The sequence below is a fragment of the Dendrobates tinctorius genome, unplaced genomic scaffold (genome assembly GCF_039654945.1).
Source record: "Dendrobates tinctorius isolate UK_male_01 unplaced genomic scaffold, ASM3965494v1 ptg000095l, whole genome shotgun sequence".
Taxonomy (NCBI): Eukaryota; Metazoa; Chordata; class Amphibia; order Anura; family Dendrobatidae; genus Dendrobates; species Dendrobates tinctorius.
The window spans coordinates 20,730,001-20,746,517 of record NW_027361763.1 but is presented as its reverse complement, the minus strand read 5'-3'; the positions used below and the strand labels follow the sequence as shown (position 1 = coordinate 20,746,517).

Below are 16,517 nucleotides of genomic sequence, written 5' to 3'. Positions count from 1 at the left end.
TTGGAGATTTTAATGAAAACTCCAAAATAATTACTTAGCATAGAGCGCCGGATAAATGTGATCCTAAATTTTATGTAAAATGTTCCCAATAAAAGCTTCAACTAAATCCACAAAAAAAGCAAGTCTCCACTCAGGTCCGTCACCTGTTATAGGAAATATAGGGGCTTCCACGTTACTGGCAGTACAAAGGCTCTGGAAAAATTAAATGGCTCCTCTCCCCCAAAAGAAAATCAGCAAATTCTGTGCTTCCAAATCCCCCCTCCCTTCTGAGCCCCAGTGTATCTAAACCACATTTAGCACCAACATGTTTAAGAGTGCATATCTCCAGAAGCATGAGCTGGGCATAATGTACTGGTCACTACAACATACTGGTCACTACAACGGCAGTTTGCAATTTTCACTCAACAACATCTTCTACAGCTTGTTTCTGGAAAAAAAACCATGAAGTCAAAATCGTCACTACACCTGTAGACAAATTCCCAGAGGGGTAAAATTTACAAAGTAGAGTCACTTGAAGGGGGAATTATTCTATTCTGGCAATAATGACCTTTGTTTATGGAGTCTGCAAACTATTAGGAAAATTTGAGCTCTGTTCCTCCCGAGTTTCTTTGTGTGGCTAAGCAGTTATGTACAGCCACATATGGGGTATTTCTACTTTCAGCAGACATTGTAGGACTAATTTTCCTGCCATGTTTATCAACTTCCAAGTGAAAGTGTAAAATTTTGGACTAACACACAATCTTGGAGGTAAAACGTAAATTATTTTTTCTTCAATATGATCACTGCACCACTAGATGAATTAATTGAGAGGTGAAGTTTGTAAAATGAGGTTACTTGTGTTGTGTTCTAATGCTCTCGCACCTCAGGGGCTTTGCCAATGTGGCATGGCACCCTTAAACCACTGCAGCAAAATCTGCACTGTAATATGGCATGCCTTCCCTTCTGAGCTTTGCATTGTGCCTCAAAAGTAGCTTTAGACCACATATGGGATATCCATGAACTCAGGAGAAATTGCACAATACATTTTGGGGTCTATTTTCTTTTGTTATCCTTGTGAAAATAAAAAATTTTTTGGCTAAAACACATTTTTATGCAAAAAATGTGATTTTTTTTAATTATTTTCACAGCTCAGCGTTATAAACGTCTGTGATATTTCAAGGTCTTACCACACATCTAAATAAGTTCCCCGAGGGGTCTATTTTTCAAAATCGTGTCACTTATGGGGATTTCCACTGTTTAGGCACATCTGGGGCTTTCCAAATGCGACATGGCGCACGCTAATTATTCCAGCAAATTTTGCATTTAAAAAATCAAATGGCCCTCTTCCCTTCAAAACCCTGCCAAGCGCCCAAACAGTAGTTTTCCAGCACATATTTGCCATCCTCAGGAGAAATTGCAAAACAATTTGAATGGGACAATTTCTCCTGTTGCCCTTATGGAAATGCAATATTTGGAGCTAAACTATTTTGTGGGAAAAAGTATTTTTTTTTATTTTATATATTATTTTTTATTTATTTTTTATTTTCGCAGTTCAACATTATAAACTTCTGAGAAGTACCTGGGGATTCAAGAAGCACAATACACATCTAGATAAGTTCCATGAGTGGTGTAGTTTCCAAAATGGTATCACTTGTGGGGGGTTTCCACTGTTTAGGCACATCAGGTGCTCTCCAAATGCGACATAGCATCTGCTAGTTATTCCAGCAAATTTTGCATTCAAAAAGTCAAATGGTGCTCCTTCCCTTCCAAGCTCTGCTATACACCTAAACATTGGTTTTCCCCCACATGTGGGTTATCTGCATGCACAGGAGAAATTGAATAGCAAACTCTATTGGACAATTTTTAATAAAATGCAAAATTTGGAGCTAAAAATTTTTTGTGGGAAATATTTGCTTGATTAGATTCTGGAGACTGTCACAATTTTAGAGCCAAAAAGGAGCTAAAGCAGCAGAAACCCCCTCACAGGTGACCCTATTTTGAAATCTACTCCTCTCAAAGAATTCATCTTAGGGTGCAGTGACCTTTTTGGGCTCACAGGTGCTTCACAAAAGTTTATAACATTGGGGCGAGATAACTTCCAAGAAGCAACAGTCTGAATAAAACAAGGCGAAATGCTATGAATCAATGTAGAGCAAGGCATTAGACAAGGCTGCAGAAGAAGAAGGAACCAAAATTGCTGGATGAATCATCAACAATCTTAAATAAGCAGACAATACAACATTGATGGCAACAGGTGTAGATGAATTGAACGACTTTTTTACTCAGTGTCAAGATGGAAAGCTCAAACTTGGGACTGCTACACAATTCAAACGAAGACAAAGTTACTACCTACTGCCAATTAAATATGACCGGCAAACATTTGAGATGGATAGCGACAAACTGGAAATTGCAGAGGACTTTAGCCTACTCAGATCGATGATCAGTCATGATGCAGCGAGGACACCTATGTTTACATCAACAATTAAGTCACTGGACAAGGTCTTCGAATTATGGAACATTTCATTGGTTAGGAATACACGGCTTGAACATACTCAGTTTTTTTTCTATAATGACATATGGATGTAAAACCTGATCGATAAGAAACAAGACAGAAGAAGAATTGATGCCTTTGAATTGTAGTGCTGGAGAAGGATATTATCAATACCATGGATGGCAAGATGAACTAACAAACCAATTTTGGAACAAATCAAGCCATGTATTTCACTCACAGCAAGGATCACCGAGCTATAATTTCCCCACTTTGGACATATCATACGAAGAGAGCAATCTCCGGATAAGGACATCATGATCTGAAGATTATAAGGAACAAGAAGTAGAGGAAGACCAGCAACCAGATGGCTTGATACAATTAAGATAACGGCATATGGTGGACCTACCTAAACTTGCACAAGATCAATCATTCATGCATCAAGTCGCTATGGCTAGAGATCGAGCTGAAGGCTGTTAAATAACAATATAATAAACCATAGGTCATCAATATGTAATCAGTGGGTATCCAACATCTGGCACCCCCACTGAACAGCTCAAACCTGTGCTTGCTGTAGCCAAACTTAAGCAATGATCAAAGCTAGATACATTTTTAAAATTGCAAAATGCACAAAAAAGTTTCAGAAATTTAATATTTTATGAGCTTACGCAATATGAAAATATAAATTTTGCATTAAAAAATGTGATCACTTATGTTTTAGATTCCAGTCTCTAAGTGCACTGAGGACTGTCCACCAGGTTATCGAAGGATCCTAATGAACGGAAGCCATAAGTGCTGCTTTGAATGTCTGCAGTGTTCTGATGGGGAAGTTTCTAATGAGACAGGTATTAATTACTTTTTCATTTCAGGAAAATTTGCATACATTACAATTATGTTGGTCTTTACATTTAACACAAATTTTTAATTTTATATTTTTTGTTACACTCTGAATAAGTACATTTTTTGGACATTCACCTTTTTTTGTATAACTGACTTTTTAACATGTGTATTGGTGCCATTAGCTGGGGATATGTGGAGTTTGACAGCTGCCAAGAAGACTATTGATAAGCAAAGATGTCAGAGGGTTTGACTGCCATTGGACTTGGGGAGGAAGGGAGACCACCAAAGACTATGGTGTTTTAAGCTGAATGTGTATCGAAAGGTGCACAGTCAGTTGAAATGTACAGCGACGCAGGCAGCTACCTGCTCCCTGCTCCACAAAAGCGTTGTAAGCAATCAGCCTATCAAAGGCCAGCAGCTGATTTGGGTGTTCCTATCCTGTTTGTCCACAATGCTGCTGTCATGTGCCGCTCCACTCCTTTGCATCGGCTATGGAGCAGGAAGAGAACATTGTTCATTGTGGTTGCAAGTGTTGGAGAAGAGTGCCAGGACACGATGCATTATCTTAAAAGGGACCAGAATGGAAACCACTATTAAACAAAAGGACTAGGAAGGGGGACATTATAGAAAGCAACAAGAAAAACCAAATGTCCAGCATAGGCATACTTAGTCACCACTCCAACCATAGCAAATGGTTGGCAAGATCAGCAAAAAATTGACTCAGTTTATGAAAGGTGACTTCATTTGCTGATTTTTTTTTTTTTTAATTGTGATGTCCAGAAATGGACACAGTATTCCAGTTGAGGCCTTATAAAGCGAGCGCAGAGGGGGATAATTACTTCACATGAGCTAGACTCTATGCTTATCTTAATACATCCTAGAACTGGTTTGCCTATTTTACTGCTGCACCACACTGGTGACTCTTGTGCAGTCTGTAATCTGTAATAGAGGTCTATACTGGACTAAATAGAAAAGAGTAAATTAATGACTTTTATAGGATATGTTATCGGTAATTCACTGGAATAACCTGTACTTTATACACTTACATGATCCACAGCGCTCCAAAGTATAATGTCACTGGTGGCAGTATTAGTGTTATCAATGTGGTTTGTCATAATAATCAGGATGGAAGTATTATTCAGTCACTATGTGATGATGATATGTGGTTTGGTTATAGTGTGGCATATTTTTTGGTATAACAGACTTGTTCAGTAACAACATGGTGGCATTTGTTATTTGGCAAAAGAATAACTATTATTTAGAAGGTTTGCTATGAAATTGATATTATTTCTTTGCTTCCTATGAGATTTATATATTTTATCAATAATCATCTGATGAACATATTGGAACATATTAGCCAGATCCTCTAGTTATCAGAAATGACATAATCATGTCATCTAGAAAGGATCACTAGTAGGGATGAGCGAACTTGTGGAAGTTCAGATTCTTGAACATGACCCAATCTTTATTCTGAAGTTCGATTCCGGTACTAAAACTGTACCCAAACTTGAATCAGAACCTGAACTCCATTGAAAACAATGGGGACCTGAACTTTTGAGTTGGAAATATATACAGTATCTCACTCTGCAATGGACTTCTCCCAGAATGCCGAACATTGCAACAGACTCCCGGGAGAAGTCCATGTTCGGTGTCTAGCACTGGACTCGAACTGTCCCATATAAACTCCAAATTTTTACGTTCGGGTTTCCTCATCTCTAATCTCCAAGTCTGTACATAGGATTAAAACTTCCATCTTTAAAAAAATCTCAAAGTTTACTTTTCAAGTTTTTTTTATATTTTTCTTTTAGACAAGCGATCATGCATCAGGTGTCCAAGAGACCAGTGGCCAAATGACAACAATCAATGTGCACCAAAGGAGACAGAATTTTTATCATATACTGACGACTCAATAACTATTGTAATAACTCTCATTGTTATTTTTCTTTTCCTCAAAACTTCATTTATCTTGGGAATCTTCACTTTATTTAGAGATACACCAGTCGTAAAAGCATCTAACCAAAGCTTAAGCTTCTCCTTACTTGTCTCCATTATGATAAGCTTCCTCTGTATATTTTTGTTCCTTGGTCGTCCTACAAGAGTCACCTGCATGCTTCGTCAGACTTCATTTGGGATCATCTTCTCAGTAGCCATTTCTTCTATTCTGGCTAAGACTATTATGGTCTACTCGGCCTTCAAAGCCACCAAACCAGGGAGCAAATGTCGAAAATTTATTGGAGTAAAGATCACCAACTGTTTAGTGTTTGTTTGTTCATTTACCCAAGCTGTACTTTGCATTATCTGGTTATCTACTGCACCGCCATTTCCGGAAAACAACTTTGACTTGTATGTGGACAAAATTATTCTTCAGTGTAATGAAGGCTCGATAGTAGCATTTTCCATTATCCTGGGTTACATTGGTTTTCTTGCTGCAGTGAGTTTCTTGGTTGCTTTTCTGGCAAGAAATTTGCCAGATAGTTTCAATGAAGCTAAATACATCACATTCAGCATGCTGGTTGTCTGCAGTGTCTGGGTGGCTTTTATCCCGGCATATTTAAGTGTCACTGGAAAAAGTTCAGTTCTTGTAGAGATATTTGCTATATTGTCTTCAAGTGTCGGCATTTTGGCCTGTATATTTTATCCTAAATGTTATATTATTATCCTGAGACCAGACTTAAATTCAAAGGGACATTTGTTAAAAAATCCTAAATATGGAAGAGAAAATCTAACCACTTAAAACATATAATGTATTCAGATATTTCCAATGTGTAGTTTATTTCCTTAATGACCAATTATACAATTTCCATTTTAGGTCTTTGCTATAATTTTGTTATGTGTAATCAGTTATTCAGAATTCTTTAACAGTGAAAACCTTAAAAAATTACATAAAATGCATTCAATTGATCTTTTAGACACCTAATGAAATTATACCAATATTTTAGACAAATGTTTGTTGTCAGAATTTTTAAAAGAGAACCTTGCAGGTCATTAAAAGTAGATTACGCACTTTTTATGGTGTAAAAATGTAGCAAATGTTTTGCACAAAAATTTTGTAAGTAATTCACCAGTTCCCGCCAGCTACACTTCTTTTGAAAAGTGGATGGAATGATTAAACTAATAAAGTTTTTTACCTAGTTGTCCAAAATTTTTCCCTGTTTCCAGGGAGCAGGAACAGGTCAATTGTTTTCAAAGTAAAGAAGTAATGGCTTGTCAACAAGTCAGGAAAAATATTTCTACTTGCAAAGAAATGTCTGGCAGAGTGGAGCCAGTAACCGCAGCCCTAGCAGCAGAATCAAAGTATAGCACTTATAAACTTAGTTGACTACCAAGAGATGTGTGGCTGGTATGGATGTGCAGTAGAGGTTGCAGTAGACCCATTATGTTAAAATGTGATAGAGCAGGCAGGAAATGTCTGTCAGTGTAGGGCCAGCAACAGCAATCACAGCAGTACAGCATAAATTACATGTTATAGCTAGAGTAGATATCCAGCAAATCATGGGCCATCAACATTGACAGCAGCAGAACTATGCCAAAGTCAGCTACCCTTCTTTTGAATAGTGGATGGAATGTTAGTGCTCCTTTTGCATCAATTACTGCACCAATGTGGCGTGGCATGGAGGCGATCAGCCTGTGGCACTGCTGAGGGGTTATGGAAGCCCAGGTTGCTTTGATAGCAGCCTTCAGCTCATTTGCATTGTTGGGTCTGGTGTCTCGCATCTTCCTCTTGACAATACTCCATAGATTATCTATGGGGTTAAGGTCAGGTGAGTTTTCTGGTCAATCAAGCATAGTGATACTTTTGTTTTTAAACAAGGTATTGGTACTTTTGGCAGTGTGGACAGGGGCCAAGTCCTGCTGGAGAATGAAATTTCCATGTCCAAAAAGCTTGTGGACAGAAGGAAGCATAAAATGTTCTAAAATTACTTGGTAGATGGCTGCGCTGACTTTGGTCTTGATATAACACAGTGGACCTACACCAGCAGATGACATGGCTCCCCAAACCATCACTGATTGTGGAAACTTCACCCTAGACCTCCAGCAGCTTGGATTGTGGCCTCTCCACTCTTCCTCCAGACTCTGGGACCTTGATTTCCAAATGAAATGCAAAATTTAATTTAATCTGAAAACAACACCTTGGACCACTGACAACAGTCCAGTTCTTTTTCTTCTTGGCCCAGGTAAGACGCTTCTGGTGTTTTCTATTGGTCATGAGTGGCTGACACAAGGAATGTGACACTTGTAGCCCATGTCCTGGATACATCTGTGAGTGGTGGCTCTTGAAGCAATGACTCCAGCAGCTGTTCTCTCCTTTTGAATCTCCCCCAAATTTTTGAATGGCCTTTTCTTAACAATCCTTTGAAGGCTGCGGTTATTCTGGTTGCTTGTTCACCTTTTTCTACCACACGTTTTCCTTCCACTCCACTTTCCATTAATATGCTTGGATACAGCACTCTGTGAACAGCCAGCTTCTTTAGCAATGAACTTTTGTGGCTTACCCTCCTTGTGGAGTGTGTTAATGACTGCCATCTGGACATCTGTAAAGTCAGCAGTCTTCCCCATGATTATGGAGCTTTGTAATGTCAGCTGACATCAAGCCCAGGGGTTAGTAAGTTTAAAGCAAAAAACAGACACAGAGAAAAGTCCTTCATTTGTACTAAGCAGTCTTAGGCGCTCTTTTACCCATTTATTACCTTTAACCCCTTAATGACAGCCAAAACATCTTTTAACTGACCTCAGATATAAGAGAATAGCATCCCCATACAGGTGACAATCCAGCAGTTGTCAGCTGTACACTATAGCTGACCATTTGCTGTATCACAAACGATCAGTGTTGACACCATCCATATCTGTTTAACCCCTTAGATGCTGCTGTCAAAAGTGACTACATCAAATAAATGTTTAATAGATTGTGGGGGCTTCCGCTTTAATCTAATTGACACACTGAGATCATGATTGTGTGGCCCTCATGTTTGACATAGCATTTCATGGCCAAATAGCAGCCTTAGAGTCTCCCGGCTATAGCGGTCAGTTCAGAAGTTACCGACATTTAGGAGGTAAACAAACACTTTTTCATTCCTGATATACCACTTTGCATTAATTCCTAAAAATCACCACAAGGGTTAATAAACTACCTGACAGCAGTTTTCAATGTGTCAGGGGGTGCTGTTTTTAAATGGTATCATGTTTGGGATTTCCCAATAAATAGCACCCCAAAAGTCACTTCAAACATTGATAGGTCCCTCAAAAAAATAAATTTTGTAAATTTCCTTGAAAAAATGAAAAATTACTGCTACATTTTTAAACCTCCTAAAAGGCTAACAAAATAAATTAGCGTTTTAAAAATGGTGCTGATGTAAAGCAGACATGTGGGAAATGTTATTTATTAATATTTTTGTGTGGAATGACTATCTGACTTAAAGAGATAATCATTCGCAGTTTGAAAACTGCAATTTTTTTACACTTTTGTCAAATTTCTGATATTTTTTATAAATAAACACAAAACTTATCGACCTGAATTTACTATTATCATAAATTATAATGTGCCACGAAAAAACGGTCTCAAAATCAATGGGATTTGTTGAAGCGTTCCATAGTTATCACCATATAAACTGACAATGGTCAGATTTTAAAAAATTGGCCCCGTCACTAAGGGGTTAAAAAATGAAATAATGCAAAGGGGTCCACCGTAAATTCATTATGTGTTCCACAACAATTCCCAACGTCGCATCTGGCTTCTGTGATGAGAGCTGATATCAATAAAGTTATCACCGTTCATAGCCGATGAGCTGCGATAACCTAAATGATATCAGCTCTCAAAGAGTAAGAAATTGATGATGCTGCGAGCACTGACAACAACAGTAAGGTTATCACAGTTCATAGCCAATAACCTGCAGTAACCTTACTGACGTCACCACTCACAGCTTGAGAAATTTCTTACTCTGATAGTGGTGATGTCAGTTAGGTTACCACAGTTCATCGGTTATGAACTGCTATAACATTACTGACATCAGCACTATTTGTAGTAGCTGGATTCCTACACTATTATCGGTGTGTTCCGACTGGTTTGCTGAGCGGTTTCATTACTCATATCACCACTCAACCAACTCTGCTACATCAAGATAGTGTGTTATCTTCATGGGACGTGGGAGTGATTTACAAATGGCCCATTTGTATTCTTTGATTTTTTAAAACTAATAAAGGGGTAAAAGTGGGTCTGAGAGTGCGTTGTACAATTAAATGATTTTTGCCTGTGTGCGTTTTTATTACTTTTCACTACGGAGTTAGTAATGGGAGTGACTCATAGACGCCTCTCCATTACAAACCCCTGGGCTTGATGTCAGTGGACATTACACTTCTGACATCAAACAGAAAACCATTGCCCCACTTGCCAATGCACCAAGGCAAGCAGAAAGGGCTGAGAGTAAGTGCCAGAATTTGCTCATCTAATGGATGTGCCATTTCTGGGACAGCTAAAGGTTGGTGTTAGCCTGGGAGGGGGCCAATATCCATGTCCCTTTGCCAGCCTATTAATATCAGCCTGCAGCTGTCTGCTTAGCCTTTGCAGGTTATTAAAACTGGGGGGACCCCACATCTTTTTTTGTGAGTCCCCCTGAATAATAACCAGTAAAAACTACACAGACAGCTGTGAGCTGATATTAGTAGCCTGGGAAGCTTCATGTTTGTTGTCCCCTTGTCAGAATAATTATACCAGACCACAGCTGTCTTCTTTACCTCAGCTAGTTAATGAAAACAAAGGGGACCCCAACCCAGTTTTTCTTTTATTTCTTTATTTATTAGCTATAAACATGTACAATAATCTACACACACACTGCACTAATTATATATCTCACTGACAATTTTCTCACTATGCACAGGTGCTGGCTGATGAATTCTCCTCTGTGTGACAGCGTGGCAACCGCAATACCCAGTGGCTGCTACTGGCAGTGGCTTCAGTAAGATTACCGTTGGTCAGAGCTAGAGTTGAGCGAAACGGGTCGAAAAAATTCAAAAGTCGCCGACTTTTGGCAAAGTCGGGTTTCATGAAACGAAACCCGACCCTAGGATGAGGTCGGCCACGAGGTCGGCGACTTACGCGCCAAAGTCGCGTTTCAAAAGTTTGTTTTGCGCTCTTTTTCAGCCAATCAGGATCCACGGACACTGTGGGCAACGTGATGACCTAGGCACGGGTCACCACCATCTTTCAGAAGGGCATGCAAGTGATTGGCTTGCTTTGGTGGGCGTCACAGGGGGTATAAAAGGGCGTGCACGCCGACCGCCATCTTACTTCTGCCGATCTTAGTATAGGGAGAGGTTGCTGCTGATTCTGTAGGGAGAGCGTTAGGCAGGGAAGAAGACAAAAAAACTGCTTCTGCTGCTAGCGATTTGGCCTGCACAACACACAAGTCACTGTGTGTGCAGTGCAAGGGGAGGCTATATTGTGGTGTATCAGTGGTGTTGGTTGTTGGGCTGCCTTTTAAAGCTTCCTGACACGCTGGCATTGCTGTTTACCCACTGCTCCGCAAACTGCTTTTTTAAAAGCAATCCAATCTCCCTTATCCTCTAGTCACTTTTGTCACAGCTGTGCCATCGAGCCTGTCACATAGCGCTCAGATATCAGTGGGCCTCACACAATCCACAAGTGTCCAGTGTCCAAAAGTGTGTGCAGAGATTCAAAATCTCCATTATCCTCTCGTCACTTTGGTTACAGGCAGCTGTGCCATCGAGCCTGTCACATAGCGCTCAGATATCAGTGGGCCTCACACAATCCACAAGTGTCCAGTGTCCAAAAGTGTGCGCAGAGATTCAAAATCTCCATTATCCTCTCATCACTTTGGTCACAGGCAGCTGTGCCATCGAGCGTGTCACATAGCGCTCAGATACCAGTGGTCCTCACACAATCCACAAGTGTCCAGTGTCCAAAAGTGTGCGCAGAGATTCAAAATCTCCATTATCCTCTCGTCACTTTGGTCACAGGCAGCTGTGCCATCGAGCGTGTCACATAGCGCTCAGATATCAGTGGGCCTCACACAATCCACAAGTGTCCAGTGTCCAAAAGTGTGCGCAGAGATTCAAAATCTCCATTATCCTCTCGTCACTTTGGTCACAGGCAGCTGTGCCATCGAGCGTGTCACATAGCGCTCAGATATCAGTGGGCCTCACACAATCCACAAGTGTCCAGTGTCCAAAAGTGTGCGCAGAGATCAGATATCAGTGGGCCTCACACAATCCACAAGTGTCCAGTGTCCAAAAGTGTGCGCAGAGATTCAAAATCTCCATTATCCTCTCGTCACTTTGGTCACAGGCAGCTGTGCCATCGAGCGTGTCACATAGCGCTCAGATATCAGTGGGCCTCACACAATCCAAAAGTGTCCACTGTCCACAAGTGTGTGCAGAAATTCTAAATCTCCCCTGTCCTATAGACACCTTGTACCTTGTTTTACATTACTATATAGTTTGTTGGATTTTGTCTACATTTCTACCAAAAATGAGGAAGGCTGGTGGAAGAGGCCGTGGAATTGGGCGGGGGTTGGCAGCTGGTAATGATGGTGTTGGATCTGATGGTAGTGGCAAGAGCAAAATAGGACCAAATGCAGGAGGTGCTGACCCTGCGTCATCGTCTGGCTACATAAGGCCTCAAACGCTTAGTTTTCTAGGAGTTGGCAAACCGCTTTTAAAGGCAGAGCATCAGGAAAAAGTTTTGTCTTACATTGCTGACTCAGCCTCCAGCTCTATCGCCTCCTCTTCTTCAGTTGTAAAAAGTAAAAGCACTGAGTCGTCATTGGAGGCTCATGTTCATGAACCACACCTTTCCTTGTGTCCTTCACCCCAACCAAGATTGAAGGATGATGCAGGCCATACTACTGATTACTCCATGGAGCTGTTTTCACATACCATGCCTGGATTATCAAGTGAAATGGTGAATTACCCAGGCCAAGATGAATCTGACATGGAGTGCACTGATGCACAGCCGCTGATGGATGATTCTGCTGGTACATTCACTCAGAGCACTACATTGTCCTCACAGTGTACAGAGCCAGATTTTGACCCTGATGAGACTCAGGTGCCCCTTCCCGCACACTATACCACCATACACGGTGACACAGAGAAAGGTGCACATGACATAGAAGAGGAGGTGATGGATGACCCAGTTGTTGACCCAGATTGGCATCCATTGGGAGAAGAGGGTGCTGCTTCCAATAGCTCAGATGAGGAGCATCCACAGCAGACATCGACATCGCAACAGCTGTTATCTGGCAGGCCCGGAGCACTCCAAAGACAGGTTCCAAACATCAAAAGAGTTGCTGGACAGCTTGTCCAGAGGGTCAAAAGATCACAGCGTGCTAGGCCGCAAAATGTCTGCCAAAGTAGGAAGAGTGCAGTGTGGCACTTTTTTTACCAAAATCCTCATGATCAGGCCAAGGTTATCTGTAAGAAGTGCGCAAAGACCTTTAGCCGAGGGAAAAATCTGAAAAATTTGAATACCAGTTGCATGCTTAGACATTTAACCAGCATGCACTTGCAAGCGTGGACACAACACCAAACCTCAAGTGCCACATGTGCAACTGATCACAACGAAGGTAGTCAGCAACGCTACATTGTTTCCCCCACTGTAAGCACACCGGTTAGCACAGCAGCAAATGTTGAGGTGTCGTTGCAAGACCACAGCAGTCAGGGAATCCCACTGTTATATCAACGAAAGACTGATTCTAGGCCATCAGAAAGAACACCAACTCCATCACCATCATCAACCCTCTCTCAGTCCGCCCTGTCCACCGCTACTTCCACCATATGCAGCTCTCAAGTCCAGCTCACCCTCCCAGACACTATGAGTAGGTCAAGAAAGTACTCAGTCTCTCATCCGCGTACACTGGGTTTGAACGCCCACATTGCCAAACTAATCTCGTTTGAGATGATGCCCTTTTGGTTGGTGGAAAGCACAGCTTTCCGCGAACTCATGGCCTATGCAGTACCACGCTATGACCTACCCAGTCGCCACTTCTTCTCTCGCAAAGCCATCCCAGCCCTCCACCATCATGTGAAAGACCGCATTGTCCATGCACTCAAGCAGTCAGTGAGCGGAAAGGTGCACCTCACAACTGATGCATGGTCCAGTCGGCATGGCCAGGGCCGTTACGTGTCCATCACTGCGCACTGGGTTAATGTGGTGGATGCAGGGTCCACAGGGGACAGCGGTGGTGGGACAGTGCTGCCTAGCCCACGGTATAGGAAACAGTTGGCTGTAGGCGTTCGACCCTCCTCCTCCTCCTCCTCCAGAAGCGAAAGCTCGTCCACAGAGCGCAGTCGTACGAGCACTCCATCTGCAGCTGCCACTGTTGCACACGATGTGTCCCCCTATCGAGCAGCTAGTGGAAAGCATCAGCAGGCTGTGTTGCAGATGATGTGTTAGGGCGACAGACACACCGCCGAGGTGCTGGCCGAGTACTTGAAGCGACAAACTGAGTCATGGCTGGGCAGTGTACATCTTGAGGCAGGCAAGGTAGTTAGTGATAACGGCCGTAATTTTGTGGCAGCCATAGCCCTTTCAAAACTCAGCCACATACCTTGCTTGGCTCACACCTTGAACCTGGTGGTGCAGTGCTTCCTCAACAATTATCCGGAGTTAACAGCCCTGCTCCAGAAGGTGCGAAGACTGTGCGCGCACATCCGCCGGTTGCCTGTACACTCCGTTCGTATGCAGAAGCTGCAGCGATTGCTCCACCTTCCCAACCACCGCCTCATTATCGACATTGCAACAAGGTGGAACTCCACCCTGCACATGGTGGAGCGGCTGTGCGAGCAGAGGCAGGCCATAATGCATTTGTGGGAGGATACACGGCCAGGCACTTTGAGAGCAGACATGGAGTTGACAGGCGTGCAGTGGTCGAAGCTGAAAGACCTTTGTAAAGTCCTTCAGTGTTTTGAGGAATGCACACGGCTGGTAAGCGCAGACGACGCCATCCTAAGCATGAGCATCCCACTTATGCGTCTGCTCATGCAAACTTTGACGCACCTTAAGGAGCAGGCGTCTGCAGCCAATGTTGATGAGGAGGAAGAGGAGGAGGGAATCCTTGATGACATTCAGCCATTGTCTGCTCAGGGACCTCTCCTGGACGAGGTGGAGGAAGAAGAGGAGGAGGAGGAGGATGATGGGGATGATTCCTTAGGGGAGGAGGATGCATCTCGTGGGGCAAGTGAAAATGTTGACGTGGCAAGGTCTGGTGCAGGGTTTGTGCGTGACTGGAGGGATGTGGATTTGCCAGAAAGTGCTCCTCCACCCAGCACTCGCAGTGCATCATTGACACCGGGAACATTGGCCCACATGTCAGATTATGCCTTGCGGATCCTAAAAAGGGACCCCCGCATTGCCAAAATGATGAACGATGACGACTACTGGTTGGCCAGCATCCTGGATCCACGCTATAAAGGCAAATTACAAAACATCATGCCACAGGAGAACCTTGACCTAATATTGGCTAATAAACAAGCAACTCTGGTAAATCGGTTGCTTGAGGCATTCACAGCACACAGCAGCGGTGATGGTTCTCACACGAGCCGTACGGGCCGGGGGCAGCTTGGCAGAGGTGTTCGTGGTGCACACAGCAGAAGTGGCGTTGGAGACAGGGGTTTCATGACAATGTTGTGGACTGATTTTTCAAATACCGCTCACACAACTGGTAACACTGCATCGATGGAAAGTGACAGGAGACAGCAGTTATCAACTATGGTTACAAACTACTTTTCCTCCCATATCGATGTTCTCCCACACAGGTCATTCCCCTTTGACTATTGAGCCGCTAAACTGGACACCTGGCCTGAATTGGCCCAATATGCCTTACAGGAGCTCGCTTGCCCAGCTGCAAGTGTGCTATCGGAAAGAGTCTTCAGTGCAGCTGGATCAATCCTGACAGAAAAAAGGACCCGTCTGTCAACCCAAAATGTGGATGATCTAACCTTCATTAAAATGAACCATGCATGGGTTTCCAAGGATTTTGTCCCACCTTCCCCTGATGACACATAGGGTGACAGAAAAATGGCTTGCTTTGGTCCACCTCTTCCTGGTACTTCACCTATTTCGCCTTTTGCATCAGCTGAATGTCCAACATCAACATATGCCACTTTCTAAAACTCCCTAACTGTGCTGCCTCCCCCCCCATGGCCGGGGTCACCACCTACGGCACGACACCGTGCGAGTGCCGTTGCCCTGGACAGGTGGGTAGGCCGACTCTTGGGCGCGGGCACTGGCACAGGGTCCCTCATAGTGCAATCAAGTGTCTCTGACGGTGGTGGTGCACACCCGCCGTCAGACACACCGCTGTACTATGAGGGGCCCAGTGCCAGTACCGACGCCCACGAGTGGGCCCCCCTTGCTTGGGCAGGGCCCCAGCATTTGCAATCTTTACCTCTCCCTGCTCCTCCGCTGTGTAATCTGGGCTGTCAAATCCATACTGTGCCTGACACCGTCTGAGCCTGCCTCCTGAGACATATATTTTGAATGTGTACGCTATCCATACATGTTATCTGGGGATACGGTACCCTTTCTAACCTTTGTGCAATCACGTGCAATCCATACTGTGCCTGATACCGTCTGAGCCTGCCTCCTGAGACATATATTTTGAATGTGTACGCTATCCATACATGTTATCCAGGGATACGGTACCCTTTCTAACCTTTGTGCAATCACGTGCAATCCATACTGGGCCTAACACCGTCTGAGCCTGCCTCCTGAGACATATATTTTGAATGTGTACGCTATCCATACATGTTATCCGGGGATACGGTACCCTTTCTAACCTTTGTGTAATCACGTGCAATCCATACTGTGCCTGACACCGTCTGAGCCTGCCTCCTGAGACATATATTTTGAATGTGTACGCTATCCATACATGTTATTCAGGGATACGGTACCCTTTCTAACCTTTGTGCAATCACGTGCAATCCATACTGGGCCTGACACCGTCTGAGCCTGCCTCCTGAGACATATATTTTGAATGTGTACGCTATCCATACATGTTATCCAGGGATACGGTACCCTTTCTAACCTTTGTGCAATCACGTGCAATCCATACTGGGCCTAACACCGTCTGAGCCTGCCTCCTGAGACATATATTTTGAATGTGTACGCTATCCATACATGTTATCCGGGGATACGGTACCCTTTCTAACCTTTGTGCAATCACGTGCAATCCATACTGGGCCTGACACCGTCTGAGCC

The 16,517-nt window shown here is 43.2% G+C and overlaps 1 protein-coding gene across 1 annotated transcript in view; it reads left to right on the top strand.

The window, feature by feature from the left end:
* The window catches only part of LOC141098813 (vomeronasal type-2 receptor 26-like), a 42,005-nt gene extending 35,964 nt beyond the window's left edge, over positions 1–6,041 (top strand). Inside the window, exons 4-5 of the mRNA XM_073586789.1 lie at positions 3,189–3,312; positions 5,116–6,041. Of these exons, the coding sequence (XP_073442890.1) occupies positions 3,189–3,312; positions 5,116–6,041 (1,050 nt within the window). The remainder of the gene's footprint in view (positions 1–3,188; positions 3,313–5,115) is intronic.
* Positions 6,042–16,517: the final 10,476 nt, after the last annotated feature.